The 20,994-nt window shown below is 41.6% G+C and overlaps 2 protein-coding genes across 7 annotated transcripts in view; both read left to right on the top strand.

Annotated features, from left to right (window-relative positions):
* Positions 1–2,803, top strand: part of USP45 (ubiquitin specific peptidase 45) — a 56,758-nt gene extending 53,955 nt beyond the window's left edge. For all 5 annotated transcript variants that reach the window (XM_063329892.1, XM_063329895.1, XM_063329893.1 and 2 more), the window contains 2 exons: positions 278–431; positions 1,632–2,803. In XM_063329892.1, the coding sequence (XP_063185962.1) occupies positions 278–431; positions 1,632–1,765 (288 nt within the window). In that variant the 3' untranslated portion in view covers positions 1,766–2,803. The remainder of the gene's footprint in view (positions 1–277; positions 432–1,631) is intronic.
* A 5,507-nt stretch (positions 2,804–8,310) lies between these two features.
* Positions 8,311–20,994, top strand: part of PNISR (PNN interacting serine and arginine rich protein) — a 29,986-nt gene continuing 17,302 nt past the window's right edge. For both annotated transcript variants that reach the window (XM_063329901.1, XM_063329902.1), the window contains exons 1-2: positions 8,311–8,457; positions 20,824–20,942. In XM_063329901.1, coding sequence (XP_063185971.1) covers positions 20,855–20,942 — 88 coding nt within the window. In that variant the 5' untranslated portion in view covers positions 8,311–8,457; positions 20,824–20,854. The remainder of the gene's footprint in view (positions 8,458–20,823; positions 20,943–20,994) is intronic.

The following is a 20,994-nucleotide window of genomic DNA, read 5'->3' on the forward strand; positions in this document are numbered from 1 at the left end:
CAAGAATACCACAGATGTTAACTAGTACTAGTTAAGCTATGCTGCCCTGATGGTGTTAGTGTATCTAACAGCATTAAGGACAAGTATTGGTGCTTCCATGGTAACTAGTTTAATTAATAGCCTCTCGAGTATTTTGAATAGATTTATTTCACCACTGGAAATGCTGTAGATGTCTGTTTGCTTCTTTTAAATTAATACTGTTGAAAGCTAGTTAAGATATCCGTAAAATTCATTGTGAAATAATTTCTCTTTGTTTTCTGTGTATCTGGGAATGCAGAACGTTATGGATGGTTCAAGAGTGCTGTACAGCCTTTACGGAATAGTGGAGCACAGTGGGTCCATGAGAGGTGGTCATTATGCGGCGTATGTGAAAGTCAGGACACCCTCCAAGAAATTACTGGAGCATATTTCTACCACTAAAAGTGTTCTGGGTATGTACAAACAGAGCCTCCTTTCTCTGTGAGTAAAACCAAAAGCAACCACGGGGTACAGCTCCTTATCCTTAAGGGGATTTATAGCAAATAACTGTTTTAGCTCAGAATATTCTGTTATTTTTAGGGCTGCATAAATCAATTCTTTTTTTTCCTCAGTTACACCCAGTACGTGACCTACTTCTGTATTAACCCCACGTAGAGCTCAGTGGATAATGGAATTTTGGTTCAGTTATTAAACAGAATTGATGGAAAACTCTTCTCTCGTTCCTAGTCAAAATAATATGTCCAGATGAATAGTTGTGCCTGGTAAAATGTAATTCCTTGGCATATTTGGTATTTGCAGTTCTAGTACAAGAGACAAATCCATGACACTTTAAACTAAATTTTCCATATATTTGAGCATTTTGCCTATTTTAGGATTACAAATTTTTAAAAAATCTGGAAAACTCTGGTTTAATGTGAACAGCAAGAAACTTTTTCATGGAGGATGCGAAGTTTGCTGTAGGGTTTCTGTTGGTATTTTAAGAACAGCACACTAGTTCTTATTAATATGTTTTGGATATGCAGAATGAAATAAGATTCTAGGATAGAATCTGTTAGTGAATGATTTGTGGAAGCAAGAATGTTGAGCTGTCAGAGTAAGATAAATATATTTACCGTTTCCCTTCACGGGAGGAGTGAGAACCAAGCACTATCCAGTCTATGCTGTGTAGTATCCCTTTGCATTTGAAGCGCGTTTCCCAGAAAGGTCTATTTTTTGTATTATTTCTGAAATGGAAGTCTTCCTCACTCTTACGCTTCCCTTGCAGTGATTGTTAGAACAGATGAGATCTTTTTGTGTTCTTCATTTCACGCTGATCAGCTTTGGAAATATGGGGGTTTTTCTATGTCAGAACTGGTTGTGTGCTAGTATAACTTTCTGTTAGAAATCAGTAAGCTGTACTTGAAATGTCTTAGGCTTTTTGAAAAAAATATGAAAAAAGCACTGGCAGTGTACACTTGTAAGCATTGTCTTCCACCAGCTTCTCTTACAGTTCTCTTTAACGTGTAAATTTCAAACTACAAATACTGGACTGCATCTAAGTCATGAGTTATTCTTGTGGGTTAGAAGCTTCTCTTGCTTTTTGAAATATCCACTGTATTTGTTTGATGATGACGTGGAAGACAAAAAACGACTTCTTTTGCTTTTCATTTCAGGTTTAAAAGAAGCCATGGGCGCATCAGGAGGACAGTGGGTGTATGTTAGTGATGCTCACGTTCAGATGGTTCCAGAGTCAAGAGTACTAAATGCACAAGCATATCTACTTTTTTATGAAAGACTATTACTATAATTCACAACAGTTTAATTTAAAAGATGGTCGTGGTTATTTAGTTTATCTTATTTAAAGCTGCAGTGGTAAGAGTACCTGTAAATATTGTGCCTTTATCTTGTAGAGAATTTATCATATGTTGACTCTGAAGTTCAGTCACGCTATTATAAATATCTGGATGGTTCTCTTAAAGTATGCACTTTGCCAAACATTTAAAATTCCTGGATACATTAAAATACAGTACCGTTAGAATGTAAAATGATGTCCTATCCTCTTGAGGTCTATGGAAAGTTTGTTCTTTATTTTAATAAACTTTCACCCGTAGTTCTAAAACAGTTGAGAATAAAAATACTGATAGCGTTAAGTGCCTGGATTTGCTGGTGTACGGTAAGAATATAAAATATTTCAACTTTTTGTGATCTAGTCCAGATCCTTCCCGTCACTGGGTTGGATGTCAGCTGTTAAGACTTCTGCAGACAAGAACCTGTCTAATCGTGTCACTTCCGTGTAGTAATGGGAAAGCACAGTGCTTCCAGGATGGAGTAACAGCAGCTGGCTCTGGGTGATGCTGCAGCGCTCTTCCCCGAGAGACTGGGGAATAGATTGGGGAGAACGTGGCTTCCACAAAGTGACAGTGAATCCTCGGATACCCAGTACCCTGTCGGCTGTCTCCAACTGGCACCGGTATAGCAATGTACTCCTGTTTTCATATAAATATATATTGGTGTGCATATGTATATCCTCTGAGATACATACGCACGCACACACACACACACACACACACACGTGTGTGCGTGCATGTATATATATATGCACACCGTAAATCTATCAATATATATTGTCATTTTACCTACTAGGAAAGAGAATTGCAAATACTTCTGTATTTAGTAAATTTTCAACTTCATAATTATGACACTGTACAGTATATAAGCTTGTGTATGAGTATGTGTGGGGTTTAAGTGTAATTGGGTAATTCTGTTACTTTTGGTTCTAAACATGAATTTGTTTATCTGTTCCTGAATACTTTTCTCACAGGAGTAATAAACTATAAATTATTTTTGCACTGTGTGTGTGAGTTGGACAGTAAATGATGACTTTTGCCCTGTCATACGTGTCTGGACTTCCCTGTGTCATGCGTAGAGGATACCACCTGTCCCAGTGGCAGAACTTGTTTCTGTATCCAGTTTGCAGAGTTTTGAGTTACTTCTGGTAATTTCTTATTTCCAACCCGGAGAGTAATAGATACATTTTAAGGTCAAAATCTGATGTCTGCTTTGAAGCTATGCGGTATTTCATTTATTTAATAAGCAGTTACTTAAATACAAATTACTTCCGTAACAGTTCCATCCTGTCCAACTTGCTCTTTGGTAGAGAAAAGACTTAAGTTTATTTCTGCTTACTCTTTTCATTTATGGAAATGTTTTTTTGGTGAAAAGACATGCTGTCCCGACCACTATCTCTACCACATGCTGTCATTCCTACTTGTGCGACTTTCCTATTCTCCTGTTCTATTTCAGACCTTCCTCCCACCTGCACCCGCTCTTTTGCGTAAGAAAATAGCAAAACCTGCCATAATTATATTTGCTCAAACTGCTGAGGTATATTTTTTAGCCACGTTACTTATGCAAACTCGTACAGGCACTAAGGATTGTTAGGCCAGACAACTAGTTGTCATAACAGAGTGAGACCCTGCTCCCACAGGATTTTATCTTCCAAAGGAAAACTCCTCTGTTTAGGTCAAAATTAGGCTGTGCCTTCTGGACAATGCAATAATTTGTTGCCCTCCACAGATTAAAATTGTCTCAGTCTACCCAAAAGTAGTAAAACCAAGCAGTCAGCTTTAGCCATATGTATTCCAACTAAGCACATCTTAACCTGAGTCTACACTAAGAAAGAAAGAAAAAAAGAATCATGTTTAGGCTAGAGTTGGTTAAAATATGTTAATTCTCTTTTACCTCCTTATCTTCCCATGCCCTTCATCCACCTCATACACCCTCCCCCTGTTTGTAAATAAATGGTTAAAACTCGGGATTAGTTCTGGGCAAGAGTTGCAGCAAATACCAACCAAGTTTCACTTCTATGATGCAATCTTGCTAGGAGACCACAGATGGAGTGCGTTTGATCCAGCTGAAAGCAGACGGACTGACTAGACGAGGCCTGAAGCTCCTAGTTTTTGCTGACTTACGTAGAACTACTGAACCTAAGTACCTATGTTAATCTCCTACTTTTTAGCCTAGAACTACCTCCCTGGAGTACAGAACTAGGAGAAAAACAGAACAAGGTTCTTAACCTGTATTTTCTTAATTTTAATGCTATTTCCAGGAAACTCTTGAGGTGGTCTTTGCTTCTTTTTAACCTGAGCTCACATACTGTTTGGACTGCTGAAATCTGCCCAAGTAAACTTACAGACCAGGATACCATGAAAGACGCCAGCAGAATTATTTCCTCATTAACAGCCGGGAACATTTCCTTCCTTTTAAGGTATTTTACAGGACACGTAGAGAAAATGGCATGAAAAAAAGCTAACGCCTTTATCCAAGATAGCCTCGCTCGTGACCAATAGTGATGGCTTCCTGAGTTGAAATAAAAGCAGTGTTAGCAGCAACTCCAGTAAGTTCAGAGCCAGGAACAGGTATGAAAATAATAGAGAAGGAAACACGCTTTAAAAGTGAGGGCAACAGGTGAAGTTATGGCTTTAGAATGAAGAATTGATGACTAACACGCGATGTCATACACAATTTTAGATGCAAGTCACACTTGGTGTGGCCTTCAAGACATAGGGTTGGGGTTTTTTTTGTGGCCAAATTTGGCTCTAAAGCAAGTGATTGTACATAAATATGCATACCGAAGATCTGTTATACTTCCTTATCAGGAATTGCAAGAGAAAGTCAGAGCATTCCAGGAACCCTGTATTTGCTAAAATGTTAAATGTGGTTCTAGAGTCTAGGAACTCTTAGTTTCCTGATGTGTGCACTCTATGGAAAAGCTGTGGGTTTTCAGAATTTAACTGAAGGGCTCCAAAGTTTAAGACTCTCCTTAAAATATCTTCTGTTACCAGAAAATATTTTCAGGCCTCCAGCACGTACTCTTCACAGAGCTACACCCTACCTTCTTGGTTTTGTTGGGGTTTTTTTTGTTTTGTTTGGGTTTTTTTTTGGGGGTGGGTGTTGTTTTGGTGGGTTTTTTTCTTTTTTTTTTCAGAGAAACTTCAGATTTATTATATTAACTTACCGACACTGATATGTGTACAGACATCACGTTTGTATAAGCCTGTCCTCCTAAGAGAGGGCTACAAATACTTAGTGGTGAAGGAAAAACAAACAAATCAACCAACCCACCCTGAACTTCTCTGCCCAAAATGTACCCGCTGTAGCCGTCTTTGTTTAGAAAATGAAATACAGTCTGCCAAACCTTCCTACCCTGTTCCCATCTGCACCCTCTGTGTGTATCAATGAAGTGCTCTTGCTTACGGATTTCAAGTGGTAGCAGGTGAGAGTGGCCTGTGAATTCATTAAAAGGCTGAAGTGTCTTAGCTTCACCATGTGCTTCTCTTTGGACCTCTTTTTTATACTAACACAAACTGAATCATAAAGGGATATGAAATAAATGCATCTACATTCTCAACCCATTACAAAAATCTTACTTGAATGTATTAGTAATAAACTAAGATTTGGAAAGGAATAATTTCTCAAGGATAAACTTTAAGATTTATTAAAATGGGAATAAAGAAAGCATTTGAATACAACTCATTTAGCAAAAATTAGCAAATCCAATTTTAATTAGAGAAGTGGTAGCATACTTCACAAAACAGCTCCACAGCAGCCCTGATTAAACACAAATTTGATAGTCCTCAGTTTTAATCAGCTGGAAACTTTTTTGCTGTGCTCTGTACACATGTATACATTTGTACAAGGATTTATACATTTACATGAAAGAGATTCCACTGATGTTCAGTAGAACCATTTCAGTCTAATTATTTTAGAATAATTTTTGGTTCTGTACCTACTTAGTGTGTCTTAGGGCGTAATTTTGCCAGCAGTTTTAGCTGTTTGTACCTCTCCTGTTGATGTATAAATACACTGCAGAAACAGTGGGGAAAGTGATTGTTCAAAATTATTCAAAATCTATTTTTTGGGTAAACTGAGATTATAAAATATATTTTCAGACAGAAGTCTGTCAGTTCAAGTAAAAACAGTTCCTTTGCACAACATTATATAAAAAGTAAGTGAATTTATTTGTTATAACAGAACAATTGCAATGTACTGTAACTACGTTAAGACTACTTGGTGTACATTCCATTTATAAAAAGTTATAAATACTTCTGTCTTCATTGATATTAGTAGAAAAGCTATTTTTTAAGTGCTGAGAATGTTTCTTACATCTATTGCCGCTTCCAATATTTTTCTAGTACGAAGCATAAATGTGCAGTACTGCTTTTAAAAGAGAACAGAAAAGCATTTATTTTGAGGAGGTTTATGACTTCTTAACACTTATCTCATTCCTTTGCTAGGTTAGTTTTTTTGGGTTTGAGCTGTGTAACCTGGGGATCATTACAGTGAACTCTGTAAGGAAACCACCATGTCAGTACCAGACATTCCCTATTGAGCCATTTCACAAAGCAGAGTTCTGACACTGCTGTCATCTGTGCATGGGGAATAATCCCTGGGATGTTCATATGTGCTTGCACTTATACAAAAGACAATCCAAGTAATCAAAAAACCCCATTGCTAAGCCCGAAAATACATCAAGCATGTTAAAAGTTTTGTCTTGTTTTCATTCATTTACTTTTTTCATTTGTTTGAACTAATAGTCTGACTCTACTCTGCATGTATTTAAATAAAAGTATTTTTAGAATTTTACTACAGTACTGATACATTGTACACTTTATTTGTAGATTTCTAATTCCAAATATTATTAAGTAAACAGGGCCTTAAGCACAGACTGTGTTTAAAAAACAAACAGAAGTCTGATCAGTTTTCCAATCTATCCTAGGTGCTTTAACAAGTTTCTCAGAATAAAGCTGCCATTTATCTTCTGTTCATTTTGCCTTTACATCTATGGTATATATTATTTGACAAATTTATAAATAAAACATCCAACCATTTGGAAAACTATATTGTTTACATAGAAGCTGTATGTTGTACAATTGAGTTTGCAAAGCTTCCATTTTTTTTTCCCAACTAAAGAGAGAACATTTTTTCCTTTTGTCTCGCGTCACAACTTCACTGCACTTGGAAGAGCTCCCCAGAGATGAGTCCATATCCTTGAACACTGAAGCTACACCACTTGTGTCCCCCTGCCTTACCATCCATGATGTAGGTCATAGAGTAAGAGACAGAGTTGGTTCCCTTTAAAAGAACAGAGTTTTGTCCTTCTGTGACAAGATCAGGACCAAAACTGGGTCCCCTTCACATCCCCAGTTTCAGCAGTAGCTTCAAGCTTGCGCATCCGTAAGGTCCACTCCAGGGTTCCAGCTGCGCGTCAGTTGGCGCTGGACAGACTTAAAACTTCCAAAACACTTCTATCCATGGGAAACATTCTCGGTCCAGCCATTGCGACACAAAAAGTCTACAACACTTCAGTTAACAGTAATACGTAGCATAAGCGGCACCAACAAATCTTACAATGAAATCATTATGTGAAGTAAAGCACAAGTTTCTTGAAGCTTTCAATTTTCCATAGATTTACAGAAGTTAGTTTATTCTGTTACTCTATGTGGGTATTAACGTGACTTTATCCAACGATCAAAGAGATTATGGATGTTTCAGGCATGTACAACAGATGATGTGAAAGGAAGTGATCACAGCGGTAAGTAATGTGCTGGCTAATGAAAATCTCTGTTCCGCAAAAAGCAATGCAACCACCAACTCCTGGCCTACAGAATCAACCCCGGCATCCGTACAAGAAGAGCTATTTACCAAGGATGATTTTGGTTTATCTTCACACGTAAATATACAACGATAACTTCAAGGTAAATCTCATAGCTTAAAGGTTAATTTGGGGATTCTGAATAAAATACTTCAAGAATTGCCCTGCTCCACAAATCCTCCAGAGATGCACAAGACTGCCCCGACTGACTTAGAAGGCCGACACCCTGCAGCTACACGACGTGGAAGTTACTGATATATGCCCATGCGGCACCACTGCCCGGAGTTACATCCACGTCACGAAGCACCTTTACATACTTCTTCACGTAGGCTCCACAGCGGAGCCTGCAATGGATTGTGCTCCCTGGCCAGCAGTTACCTGTGGAGGCCGCGGGGCTGCCGAGCTCCCCGCGGGTCTCCTCACACTAAGGCAGGCCGGCGCCGAGGGGAAGCCCCTGGGGCGTCCTGCGGGGACAGGGCGATGTTGGCCGAGGGAGACCCCTCCGTCCCCGGCCGCGGCTGCCATGGAGCGCGGCGAGACACAGGAACGTGTGTGGCTGCCCACAGTAAAGATGGCGGCGGGGGGGCGTTGCCCGCCGCCGGCCGCTTCCCGCCGCCGGAGGCCGGGGGGAAGGGAGGCCCCGCCCTCCCGCCCTTAGCAAAGATGGCGGCGGGAGGCGTTCGCGTGTTGCAGGCAAGGGTCGCCACCGTGACGCGTTTTACTTCCGGGTGAGCGCCAGTAGGCGCCATATTGTCTTGTTCGTGAAGACGAGGAGCGAAAGAAGGGAGAACGCGGCCGCCGGGCGGTAGCAGCGGCGGTGCCGGCGGCGGGAGGCAGGGGAGCGTGTAAGTAGCGGGGCAGGCTGCGCTCGCCAGCGCTCCCGGGGGCCGGCGGGGGTCGAGCGGACCCGATCTTCCCCTTCGCTCCTCCTCCTCCCCCAGCCAAGCCGGGCCGGGAGGCGTTGGGGGCCGCCCGTCCACCGTGGCGGCAGGTCCGAGCCGGGCGTGAGGAGCCGGCGGCGGCGCCGGGCCGGCCCGGAGGAACAGGGAAGAGGCGAGCTGCTGGGCCTGCCGGGCGGCCCGCTGCGCATGCGCGGCGGCGGCGGCGGGATGAGGGACGGCCGGCGGCGGGGAGCCCCTGGGGACCCCCCGTCCTGCCCAGCGCGCATGCGCCGCCGCCGCCCCCCCCCCCCCCCCTCTTGGTCCCACTGGGGGGTCCCCGGTGGCCATCGGGGACAGGGTCCCGTTAGCCGGCAGTGCGCATGCCCGCGGGGGGCGCGGCGGCGGCGCCGCCTCTGCCGGGGGTGAAGCCGCCGTGGGTGCTGTGGGCTCCCGCCCGGGGGGGGCGGGCCGGGAGAGGCCGGCCCCGGGAGGTGGCGAAGGAACCCCCCTGGATGGGCAGGGGAGGACGTCGACTTATTTAGGCGGTAATAACCTAGTTAGGAAAGCGACACGTGGGCCAGGGTTCGGCGGCCGGCGGTGTCAGCAGCCCGGCTCTGGGAGATGAAGCGTCTCTGTGGAATGTTTGTGTAGTTCTGTGGCGATTCTCACGAGTTCGTTCCACTGGAGGGCTCCGGAGAACAAAAATTAACAATATCATCACGCACAGCAACGTTTGTAAGGCACCGCAGCCTGGTTCAGCGGCTTGGCGAATGCGGGATGTTCCTAAATCTGATCCTTAAACAGACCACAGGGTTGCAAACCTTTTTGTACCAAGCACTGCTCCAGCCAGATTCCCAGTACTCTTTTTAGACAATCCCACACAATTCAGCGTTGAACTAAACTTGTTTGGGATATGCTAGCCTGTACAATTTAGGATGGGGCTACAAAAATGCTCAGAGGGCTGGAGCACCTCTCCTATGAGGACAGGCTGAGAGAGTTGGGGTTGTTCAGCCTGGAGAAGAGAAGGCTCCGGGGAGATGTTGTAGCGGCCTTCCAGTACCTAAAGGGGGCCTACAGGAGAGATGGGCACAAACTCCTTAGTAGGGCCTGCTGTAATAGGACAAGGCACAATGGTTTTAAACTGAAAGAGGGCAGAATTACACTAGATACTAGAAAGAAATTAATTACTGTGAGGATGGTGAGACGCTGGGCTAGGTTGCCCAGGGAAGTTGCGGATGCCCCATCGTTGGAAGTGTTCAAGATCAGGTTGGTTGGGGCTTTGATCAACCTGATCAAGTGCAAGATGTCCCTCCCGTGTCAGGGAGGTTGAACTAGAAGGCCTTTGAAGGTCCCTTCCAACCCAAACCATTGGATGATTCTATGAGGTGCTATCCCAGCTGAAATTTACCAAGTTTCTGAAACAAATTACTGTAGGGAGTATTCATCTACCCTAGTGGTTGTTCATTTCTTCTCTTATAGTCACACCTGTAAATGTTTGTACACAAACAACTTGTATCTAAAGGTGTGGGATACAGAGAGCAAGGGATGCTCTAAAGGATTTATTTTAAGGCAAAGGGTCAGCCAGCTTTTAGAGGTGAGGAATTCAAAGGTAGTCTTCAAAGCATAAGGTACGTCTACCAGCAGACAATATTCTAACATCATTTTACAATGGCAGGGTTACAAATAACAGGCCAGTCCAGCTGAATAGCTGTATTGGGTGTAGGAGTAAGAAACCCCTCTTGAAATCAAAAGTCAGGCCACGCTGAGAGGTGGTGCCTCTCGCGGAGGTGACTGATCCTGCGGCTGCTCCTGATCGTAAAGCACAGGAGGAACTGGGAGCCTCGGCTTTGTCCAGGGACAAGTCGTTAGCATTACTGCCAATTCAGTGACAAATCAGAAGACAAGCTACTGATTTTTGATTTGCCTGGGGCAGCAGCAAACCTTGTGTCATCTCTGCTGTTATGCCATTATGAGAATTCCTGGATTGTCTCTGTCACAGGTGACATGCAAACTCCTGCTCTGAAAGAATGCGCTCAGAGGTATTGCAGGGCTTAGGAGTCCACAAATTTAGCACAATTCCACAAATTTTTAGTGGACAGCTCACCATATAACCTGTAGTGGTAGAGAGGAGTCTTAACCATGTTTGATTTTCAGTCAGGTGCAGGATTATGCAAAGGTGTTATGGAGACAGGAGTGTCCAATCTCCCCTCTTCCCATGACTGAGGTACGTGATGATCGTAAGTCTGCCTTTGGCAACAAATAATACTATGGGTAGGTTTTATTAGACGTCCTTGCGTTCATCACTAGCTGATATCTCTTCCTTAAGTGATTACTGTAGTTATCATTGAGTGTAATATCTGCTCATGAGAATAGTTGTTTATTTATTTAGTTAGTTATTGGTGCTATTCATTTTTTGTACAGAGCACGTTCATCAAGGAGGAAGTTGCAGATGGACAGTGCACTTCAGGAAAAAAAATAAGACTCTCTTACATTGCTAATTGAAAGTCTAGCATCAGGTCTTCTAGTGGAATGATACGTGCAAAAAGTAAATCAGATCAGACCTTTTTTTCCCCCACCCCAAACCCAGTAGAGTTTTGTCTCAGACCACCTAAGTTACTATGGTGTTTCTGTGATAGTGAACGTTTTAGCAGTGGGTTTTGTGCTTTATGATAAAGCATGTGCTTGTCCTTATGCCTTCAAAATACAAAAAAATATTAAATGATACCCGAGTTGCCAATATCTGGTCCTTTTGTTCTTTTAAAAGGGTTGGCTTCAGCTCAGTGGATATGTGGATTTAAGTTTAAAATAACAGACCTTGGAAGCTACACTGCTTGAGTGACTCACTGAAGAAGTTTTCATAGTACTTTTTTTTTTTTTTTTTTTTTTTTAATTTGGCCTTTGTTCAGCCTACTTCATCTTGGTAGCACTGTAAATATTAGTCAGACATGCTGACGTGTGAACCAGATTCTGGAAAACTTTGTAGATACTGAACAAGCTGTTTTCTTCAGTTCTTTTTCTGGTTCTGTATTTTGGATCTTGGTCATGCATTTGGAAAGCCTCTGTTCTTCAATGTAAGAAAGAATGGTTTGATGTTAAAAAATGCTCTTGGGAAGAGAAAAGATCTACAGTATCTGGGCATTAAATACCTGCAGCAACTTAGAGTGATGCCCTAAGGGATCTAGAGAGGTCTTTGGCCAAATAGAAGTGGGATGGGTGAAAAACTTAACTCATCCCATAAATGTTTAATTTTCTAATCAGCAGCTGAGTATAATATAGTAGTAAATATTTGTTTTCCCAAATAAAATGGCAGCTGGTGCGTTTTTGCTTGAGCGATGGTGTGCATTTGTTCTGACTCTGAGTGAATGTGTGCATGCAGCCCTTCTGTAGTAACTCCTAGAGTTCTTCCTTCATGGGTGCATAGGGTGCAGCGCTTTTCCATACTCCCGGATATTTTCTGCTGCAGAGGTGTTCTGACTTACCTAGGTCTCCCACATTAAGATCACCAGCTGATGATTCTTGTAGTACCCTTTCTGCATTAAATTTTCCTTCTTGGTAGAGGGGCTCCTCCAGGTGTGCGAGGCCATTTTTCCTTTATCCTATTTGCAACTGAACGGTTCCACAAAATTCATCATGGAAATTCACCATAAGCCTTCAGTCACTGTGCTGAAACTTCACGGAGTCAATATCAACTACCTTGAATGAAAGGAAAAGACCTTACATTAGGAAAAGGCGCTCGCATGAAAGATGAAGAGATCAGGCTGTTGATTTCAAGGACCTCTGCTGCTGAGACCTCTCCGTTTACCTTTAGGTCCATCGCCAGAGCCAAAGCCTATGTGGGACAGAGAAGCTCTGCCCACAGAGTATGCGGTACTTTTGAGATGCTTCTCAAGGTGTGATGTAGATGACTCTCTGCAGTCCAGGAATTCCACAAAGAGCATCAAACAGAGACTGATGTATCTATGCTGTTTGTGTTGTCTTGAGCTTATGCAAAAGATTACCTAGCTAATGACACTGATTATTAATATTAATTTGTTTCAAAACTGGTAATTGCAGTTTGTTGTACTCCTGCCTCTTGAGGTCCTTCCCTTCAGCTACTCTGTAGACCTAAAGATAGTCAAATAGTTATGGCCGCAATAGCACTTTGGCTGCGAGGAAATGGAATATCTGGGTTTTTTTACCTAGATATCCAACCGGTGAATGGAATATCAAGAAGAGTGTTGTCTTTAACCCTGGGGTCCAAAGACTAGCTGTGTAGGGGTTCTCAAAGTATGCACAGCAACCTGCAGTTTCAACTTCTTTGTTTATTTAGATGATGGATACTTCCTTGCTAAAATGCAGTACCTGTTTGGAAGGCCTGCAAGACAAGATCTTTAGTCACCAGAAGAACTTCTGCAGCTACGTATTAGAGCTCAGATTGCAAGTAAAACTTGTCAGGCCATCTCACGTCACATATGGACCTGCCGTTCAGGGATGATGAGTAACATTAACAGAAAGGTGATGCAACAGCCTCTCTTCTGCATCAGAAAGCACTTGATTATTGTCTCTGGTTCTGTAGGCTCCAGAATCATTTGTTGGTAGTCTGCCTGTCTACAGCGTTGAAAAAACAGTCTGGCAGATAGTTTCTTGGAGATCTGGCCAAATGCTGGTTGATGTCTGATGTAGGAGTTCCTAACCTTGATCTCTTCAGCTCATGACACAGCAGAAGGTGCCTGCTCCTTTCCTTCTAGGGACAGCCTGAGTCCTAGGCTGTGTCCTGATTTCTTAGAGTTCAGGTAATCTTGCTTCTAACAAGTATCTTATTTAATGTCATCTTCCGAAGAATACTTGTTATGCACTGCCGAGATATTTCACTGTCATGAATTTCCTGGGACAAGCCATTCAGAATCTCCAGATCTCTTTTTCTGCAGAAGCTGTTGATGTGTAAGGTGATGTTGTGGTTTAACCCCAGCCAGCAACTAGGACCACGCAGCCGCTCGCTCGCTCACTCTCCTGTTCCCTCAGGTAGGACAGGGAGGAAAGGAGGGGAAAGAAAAAAACCCTCACCTCCAATGATCGGTTGCCTATCCTGTCCCAAGCAGTGATGGAGCATCCTTGCCCCCAGCCAACCCCCATTTATATATTGAGCCTCATGTCTGTGGTATGGAATATCCCCCTGGTCAGCTTCTCCTGTGTATGCTTCCTCTCAGCTTCTGTGGGAAGCTGAAAAAGTCTTTGACTTAATATTACCTAGCAACAACTAAAACAATATATTGTTATCAACGTTCCTCATTATTCATCTTGTACCAAATCCAAAACACAACAGCTACTAGAAAGAAAATTAACTCTATCCTAGCTAAAACTGGGACAGATGTTCTATGTAGTTTGGATGCTGTGTAACGTTCATAATGGGGAGAAGCACGTTGTCACAATGGTGATAGGTTCTTAGAAGGAGCAAGGAAGAGTCTGCTAGATGTACTCATCTGGCCAACTAGGTATGGTTGGTTGTCTTCCTGGCGCTTTTCTGGAACTGGGCTAACTTTGTAAGTCTCTGTCTTACTGTCTTGGACGATCTGCAAGAATTGGACCAATTCAGATTATCCATTAGCTCTATTAAATTTTATTTAGGGACAGGTCTTCCTTATCTTCCCAGTGAAAATTTCGTGATGTTTTTCAGTTCTGCTGCGGCCAATCTTATAAAGCATGTAAGGAAGATAGCATCTTCAGGATGACAAGTGGGCATTATCTTTTGACATTCACAGGACTGAGTCTCGCTTCCTAAGATTGCTCCTCTCCGTTGTCTGGACTGTACCATTGAACTGGGTACATTGAACTGGGTACGTTGTATGATTGAACTGGGTACATTGAACTGGGTAACAGATTTTATGAACTTACACTGTGAAACTGCCGAGGTAGAGTTTTCAAGGAATCTGAGTGAGTTCGTTAGAGCTCAAGTTCTGTTGAACTAAAAAATGGGCCCATCTTTGATATCGGTGGGCAACTAACTATGGAGGCCTTCACCAAGTACTGTGCCATTGGGAATTGTCAAGAAACCATGCTCTACTTGACAGGGTGGTATTTCTGTTGGTGTAAAAGCCTGTAATTTGCTTCAAGGTAACTGTATTTTGGGGGAGTCTCCCAGAGTTAAAGGTGAGCATATGAATTATCACTCAAAACTCTGGTTACTGGTAAGTAACTTCTAATTGTATGCTTTTCAGTGTGTGTGGTGTGTCTGGACACATCATACAACCATATTGAAAAATACCTTATTTTGCAGACAGATAGGCAGGTTGAAGGAGATGCCTTTTTTCTTAAAAGAGCAGGTTAACACTGAGGTGTAATCTGTAGCTGAGATGCACATCACAATCGAGGAGAGGAATGGAAAGGTGCCTTTTAAAATATCTTTTATCTGTCTTAACCTAGCTTTTTGTTGGGTAAAATACTAAAGTGTAGTAGAGAGTTTGACAGTGACTTTCAGTTTTCCTGGGTGCTGTTGGCCCTCAGAGGTTGCTATTTGCTAGGGATCAAGGTAAGTCCTATCTATGCCACTATGTCAGCTTTTATCACCAACAGGAAAGCTTTCAGCAGCAGTCCTCTCAAAGGTGGCACATTTTAGTACCGGTAATTTGCAATAATAAAAGTTCAGCAGATCCTGCCTTTGGATAAAGTTCCAGTAGGTCCAGCTTTTGAATAGGAATCTCTTTTTTTTTTTTTTTTTTGTTAAACATACAACAGAATTTATTCCAGAACATGTGTGCTCTTAAAAACTCTAGCAAAATTTTGAGTTATCACATTAACTTTTCATAATCTGTTAAGTACACGTAACTGAAAGTAAATGTGAATTGACAGAGTGTTTTTCCCATGTGATTGTGTTTCTGTATAAAAGAAAAAGAATCCTGAATTGGCTTCTGTTTCTTCATTGGTAAACAGATTTTTAATAGATTCAGGTTCCTGTTCTGGGATCCGACATCAGGGAACGGCTCTTGAAGCACCAATAAATGTTCTTTTGTTTATTTGTGTTTGCTAGAGAGAGAGAAAGCAGAAAGGCTATATCCGATTTAATTGAAGGGTAGAGCAGCTAAGTAAAAGAACCTTAACCCCTGTCATCATAAAGGAGGGTATTATATGCATTTTCCTTTACGAGTAGGTACCTGTAAAATGGATCCATTCTTTGAACTTGTTTGCTTTTCAAAACCTGTTTTACATGTAGTGACATTGGGACCAGAGTGTCTTAATGACTTCACAGTTGATGTACCCCTCTGTTAGTAAGTAACTGTCTTGTTAATGTTTAAATTTAGTAGATTTTAGCCAGTATTCATCTTCGGTCCCTTTCAGTGGAAAATAACGCTTGTTTCACTGCAATTTGGGTGCTCTGCTGCGTACTTGGCCTCGTGTCACTAGTGGGAGGTGGGCTTAGAGCTCTCTATTGTGTTAGGTGAAGCCTCTTTCTTTCAGGTGATGCTGATTTGGGAACTTGGTAAGAAATTAAAACTCGTTTATAATTTGTGTGGTAGTGTCCTCAGTTTTGGCAATGCAGATTTTAATTAGGTGGGTAGTGGACTTGATTCTCTTTTCTCCATTATTACTACTTGATGTGTCTCAGGAAAATAATGTTTGCTTCTTGGCACATAGATTAGTACAAGAGGCTTCAGCTGTTTCAAGCCTTTAAGTTACTGATTTGGTGGGGGAGAGGCATTGTTTGTTGGTTTTGGGTTTGGTGGGTTTTCTTCCCTCCCTCAGTATTGGGAGTGAATTGCCTGCAGTAAATCTAAAATTACTGTGAACAGGCTATGTTTTCTTTGCTGTGTTTTGTGAGTTCTTCTAGAAGTAGTTTGTGCCATTTCCAGTCTATGGCGCTAAGGTTCAAAAGTGTTGTTTGGTAACTGTCGTATCGGGTTTGTTCATTACCCTAAGACTTGTCTCGGTCTGCTTTTATTTTTGACATCTTTAAAATAGCATCACTAGCAGAGGAAAATATCAGCGATATCCGATGGGACAATATTGAGATTCTGTTGAAAAATTCTATGATTCTATGATTCTTTTAGACTATGATAACTTAAAATGAAGAGCTAAAGCCAATTTATTTGCCTCTGAAACTTAAAAGCAGGTAAAACCATTAAACACTGCGGTGCTTAGCAAAACAATTTGTGAAGACAATAAATCACCTTTAAATGCCTGTGGCCTCCCTGTAGCGAGTGAGAAAATTTTACCTCAAGTACCTTTTTCATGTTTACCATATACTAGTTAGGGAAAACTTGGAAAAAGTGTAGGAAACCAAGTGGGGTGCAAAAAAAGCAGGGAAGTTTGTTTCTCTGGAAGTGATGGTGTCCTGCTGGTTCAGGTCACCATGTAGGTGGAGGCCTTAGAACAAACCTCTTCTGTTCACTGGCTCTGAATACTGCATGTTTAAATACGTCATTTACTTTTCACTACTGAAAGAATTTGAATACATGTGGTCTTTTCCTTTAGCCGGTATATCTTAAGGTTAGTTTTATAAACATTTTAAGATGCTAATTTTGTTCCTTCCATATCCAATTCCTGTTTCTGTCCGAAAAATAGCACAACAGAGATGAGTTGAAATAAATAGAAAATTAGAAATAGTTTTGGCCAATTTTCACAAGCTACTTGAAAAAGGGCTTTTTGCATATATAGTTGCATAAAGAAAGTGATGTAATTGCTTAAGTATTTTTGTAGTACATATTTCTGATTAGTAAAAAAGTTTTTTTTTTTATACTGAATTTGGTAAGAAATCTGTACTTGAAAGCCAGCATGTTTTGTAGTTGCCAGCCTCTGAAAATCAACATTTCTTTGGGAAAACAGTGGAAGCAAATGCAATACAGAATTAAAAGCTTTCAAATACAGTTCACAAACTAAAATTAGCAGTTTCAAATGGCAGTGGTTTTTAAATTCGTCTGCTCTGGATGGCATAAATTGAATTAACCAAATGTTGAAGTTCTTCAGGGTTTTATGCAGTTGTTACTGTCTTGTCATGCTGTTGTGCATCAAAATTGAAGTCAGCCCCGTGTCTTGACCTCTTGCTTTGCACTTCCCCACCTGATTTCTCGTCCCAAAATAGCGATAATAAGGTGAAATAATCTGTCTGGGGAAAGCTGAAGACTCTGGGCGGTATTATGTTGCAGAGTGGTGGAGAAGCATCTATGTATGCTAACAACTAAAACCCAACTGTTTTTTTTTTTTTTCTCTGGCCCCAAAGCCAGCTGGCTCTGAATGAAAGTCTCTGACCTTCCAAACCAGGATGGACGTGTCCCAGCTGCTCGCTGGGTCCCAGGTCCGTGCTGACACCTGAAACGTGGTTGGGAGCAGCCCAGAGGAGTCCTTGGTGGCCTGGGTCCGTGCTGGTCTGTAATGGGAAGATGGTGGAGTCCTTCGGCACCGCTTCCCTTAGCAGCACAGACTTGGGCTCGAGCACGATAACTTGCAGAGAGGGAAACCAGGAGAGGAACAAATGCTGCTGCTGGTGCCTAAAGTCAGTGCCTGTCTTCTGGGACTCTTGGTGACTTGCTCAGATTCCGGTTGATACAGCTGCAGAATAATTTATCTCCCACAAAAAAAGTTGAATTAATTTCTTTGAGTACCTCCTAAAATAGTAAGGTAGTTGCTATCTCAGGGGCAGGTTATACAGAGGAGATTTGGAGGAGTTGGTTACCTTAGAGCTTCTTACGCTCCAAACTAGTGCTTCAGTCTGCCTGTAGTGAAAGAATAAAGAAAAGGCTAGAATACTAAATATCCTTTTCAGCGCAGAATCCATAAGAAACAGGTAACTGAGAAGTGTTTTAACAGCTACAGAAGTTTATTACAAGCTAATTGTGTTAGCTGGATCATGTTAAAAAAAAAAATAATCCTGAATGTCCAAGATTTTAAGACAGATGTATAGCCAGTCCAATAAAAAATAATTGTCATCTGATCCAATCAAGTACAAACTGTGTGTAGGAGGTTCCAATTCAGTTGAATTTGTAGAGGTGCTCTTAATATTGCTACACTTCCATAAGACAAGTTGACAGTTTCTTTAACTGGTTGAAAAATGGATTTTTTTAGCATTCAATTATATGCAAACCTGCCTCTTAGGTTATTGGTGGAACAATTTAATCTTCTAAGTCTTTATCACTAGCATGATTTAACAGCTGGAAACAAAGGGAGCATCAAGGTGAGGCTGTGCAGTGCTTTGAACCACAATTGTTAAAACCTTGGTTTGAGATGTAAACAAGTTTATTTTGACAATTGAAAGAATTTGGGTTCTTGACAGAGAGATGAATTGAGGGGAGGAAGAAACAGTTACATTTTTCTTACTTTAGGATGAAAATAGTGTGAGAAATTTCTTTTTCATACTTTGTGTACAAAATATGAGTACTTGGGAGAGCTAGGAGTGGCAGGACCAGCTTAAATGTTGGATTAAGTGCACGTTAGCTACTTTTTTACTCAACTGGTGAAAGAAAGTTGACTTCCTAGGTACAGATCAAAATCTTTTAAAAAACAAAACAAAAAAACACAAAAGAAGGCCATTGTCTTCACCTACTAAAATTTTTAATATCATAAAGATATCGTGGACAAGGAAAAAAATCAAATATTTAATTTGGCAAGAAAAGAGTGTGAAAATAGAAAAGTAGGTTTTGCCCAATACTTCCCCCCATTCCCAAAGTTGATGTGGTCTTGTTTAAAGCCCCCAGAAATGCATTTTCAGCTGAATTTTTCTGAGCCATACACATGTACTTTTTGCACTGGCTGGAACATAAGTGGTCTCAAAACAAAGGTGATCTACAATTTTTCAAATTAAAAATAAAATTTGACAAAAGTATGTAAAATATGAGCTTGCATTCATCTCTGCCTAACCGAGCACCCCACAGTGTTATGTACAGCTTTTGTTGTTGTTGTGCATTTTTGTGGTGTGATGCTCTCTTCCTTGCAGTCACGCAGTTATTTGTAAGAATGTGTTAAGCACTAAGCACCGGATCCCTTTGCAAGCAGGATTCCCTCTTAATTGCTCTTCTTGGGTCAGCCAAAAGCCGTCTCTGCCTGTGGGTCTTCATGTGTCCTACTCAGTAGTCACGGCTGGGGCGATGTCCCTGGCTGGCCACCCGAGTGACACCGGCTGCTTTGAGCCAGTTTCCTCTGAAGCGGACGGCTGTATTCATCTGTTCTCTATCGCTGCGAGCGTCATCTAGGTCTTGTGTGCTGCTCCTGTGACCTCGGGGAATGCTTGTTTGTGTTTGGTTTTGTTTTTTTTTTTTTTTTCCCCTCTTGTTTTTTTTAAGTTTGGAGTGTTTGAAAGAGCCTACATGGGTGATGCAATGGCGTGAGGAGATACTCATTGAGAAGGGAAAGCCTGTTGAGAAGTTGCTAACAGCCTGGGAAGGGCAGAGGGAGTTGCGCTTAGTGCAGTGTATTCCGTACTGGCGTTGGGAGCGGTTCCTGGAGTGAAGTGTTCCCAAAGCCCAGGCTTTGTCTTCAGAAAAGCTGTTTAGAGTGGTGTAGGTGGCTGCTCTCTGGTCCTCCATGTGTAGCAGGTTAGGTGTAGGCAGGTTAGGTGTACAAATGACTGTAAGGAATTGATATGCCATTATAGGCATATTGACCTGGTAGACCTCTGTGCCTCATCGAATTCTTGCATAGCTGGTCCTGGGGCTTCACTGAAAGCAGGTTGTGGAGCTCCCGTGCCATCAGGTCCTAGGGGCCGCCACTGCCTGCTCGGTGAGGATGTACAGCATGACACCAAAAAATGTTTCTTGTGATTTTAAGGGATGGTGTGGTAACTGTGCAGTTATGCAGTGATATTATTTTTTTTTCCTCAGATTTGAAGGCATCTATTACTTAGTAATTATAACGAGCCTGTACAATGCATAAAATGCATGTGGACACTGTCTTGTACTTGTGCAGTTCTCCAGTGCAATTGTTAACGATGTGTTTTACCATTCGGTGGCTTTCCTTTGTCTTGCTTAACAGCCTTGCATGACACTTGTATAGAAAAATACACATCTTTTCCCTAAGAAACAGGCAAAGATATAATTTAACTAATGTCTTTTATATTTTGACTTACTTTAAATTGCATTTATTGTCAGATGAGTTCTTATCTTACAAACTTGTCATATCTCTCCTTGAACGTCATTTGGTAGTTAATTTCTTTGTGAAAATACAGAGAAAGCATACTAGGCTTCTGAAATCTTACAGTAATATTTTCAGACATTACTCTAAAGGATGAACCATTTCTTCCAGCTTAAAATATTAAGCCAGCATTGCTTCAGCTTGCTTTGCAAGGCTTAACTATATCTGCAGTTATGTAAGTTTCAGTTGTGTGATATTTCATGGGCATCTATTTAAACATACAACTATTATTTTTAGTTGAAATATAGACTATATAAAGACTTAAAAGATGTGGGATCAAGGTGGACAACCTTGGCAGCAATGGCCTTTGAACCAACAGCAGTGGATGCAGTCATTTCAGCACCAGCAAGATCCAAGTAAGTATAGAGAAAGCTTTGTGGATTAATTTATTTTTTTTAATCTGTTGTC

Source organism: Chroicocephalus ridibundus, chromosome 3, assembly GCF_963924245.1.
Source record: "Chroicocephalus ridibundus chromosome 3, bChrRid1.1, whole genome shotgun sequence".
Taxonomy (NCBI): Eukaryota; Metazoa; Chordata; class Aves; order Charadriiformes; family Laridae; genus Chroicocephalus; species Chroicocephalus ridibundus.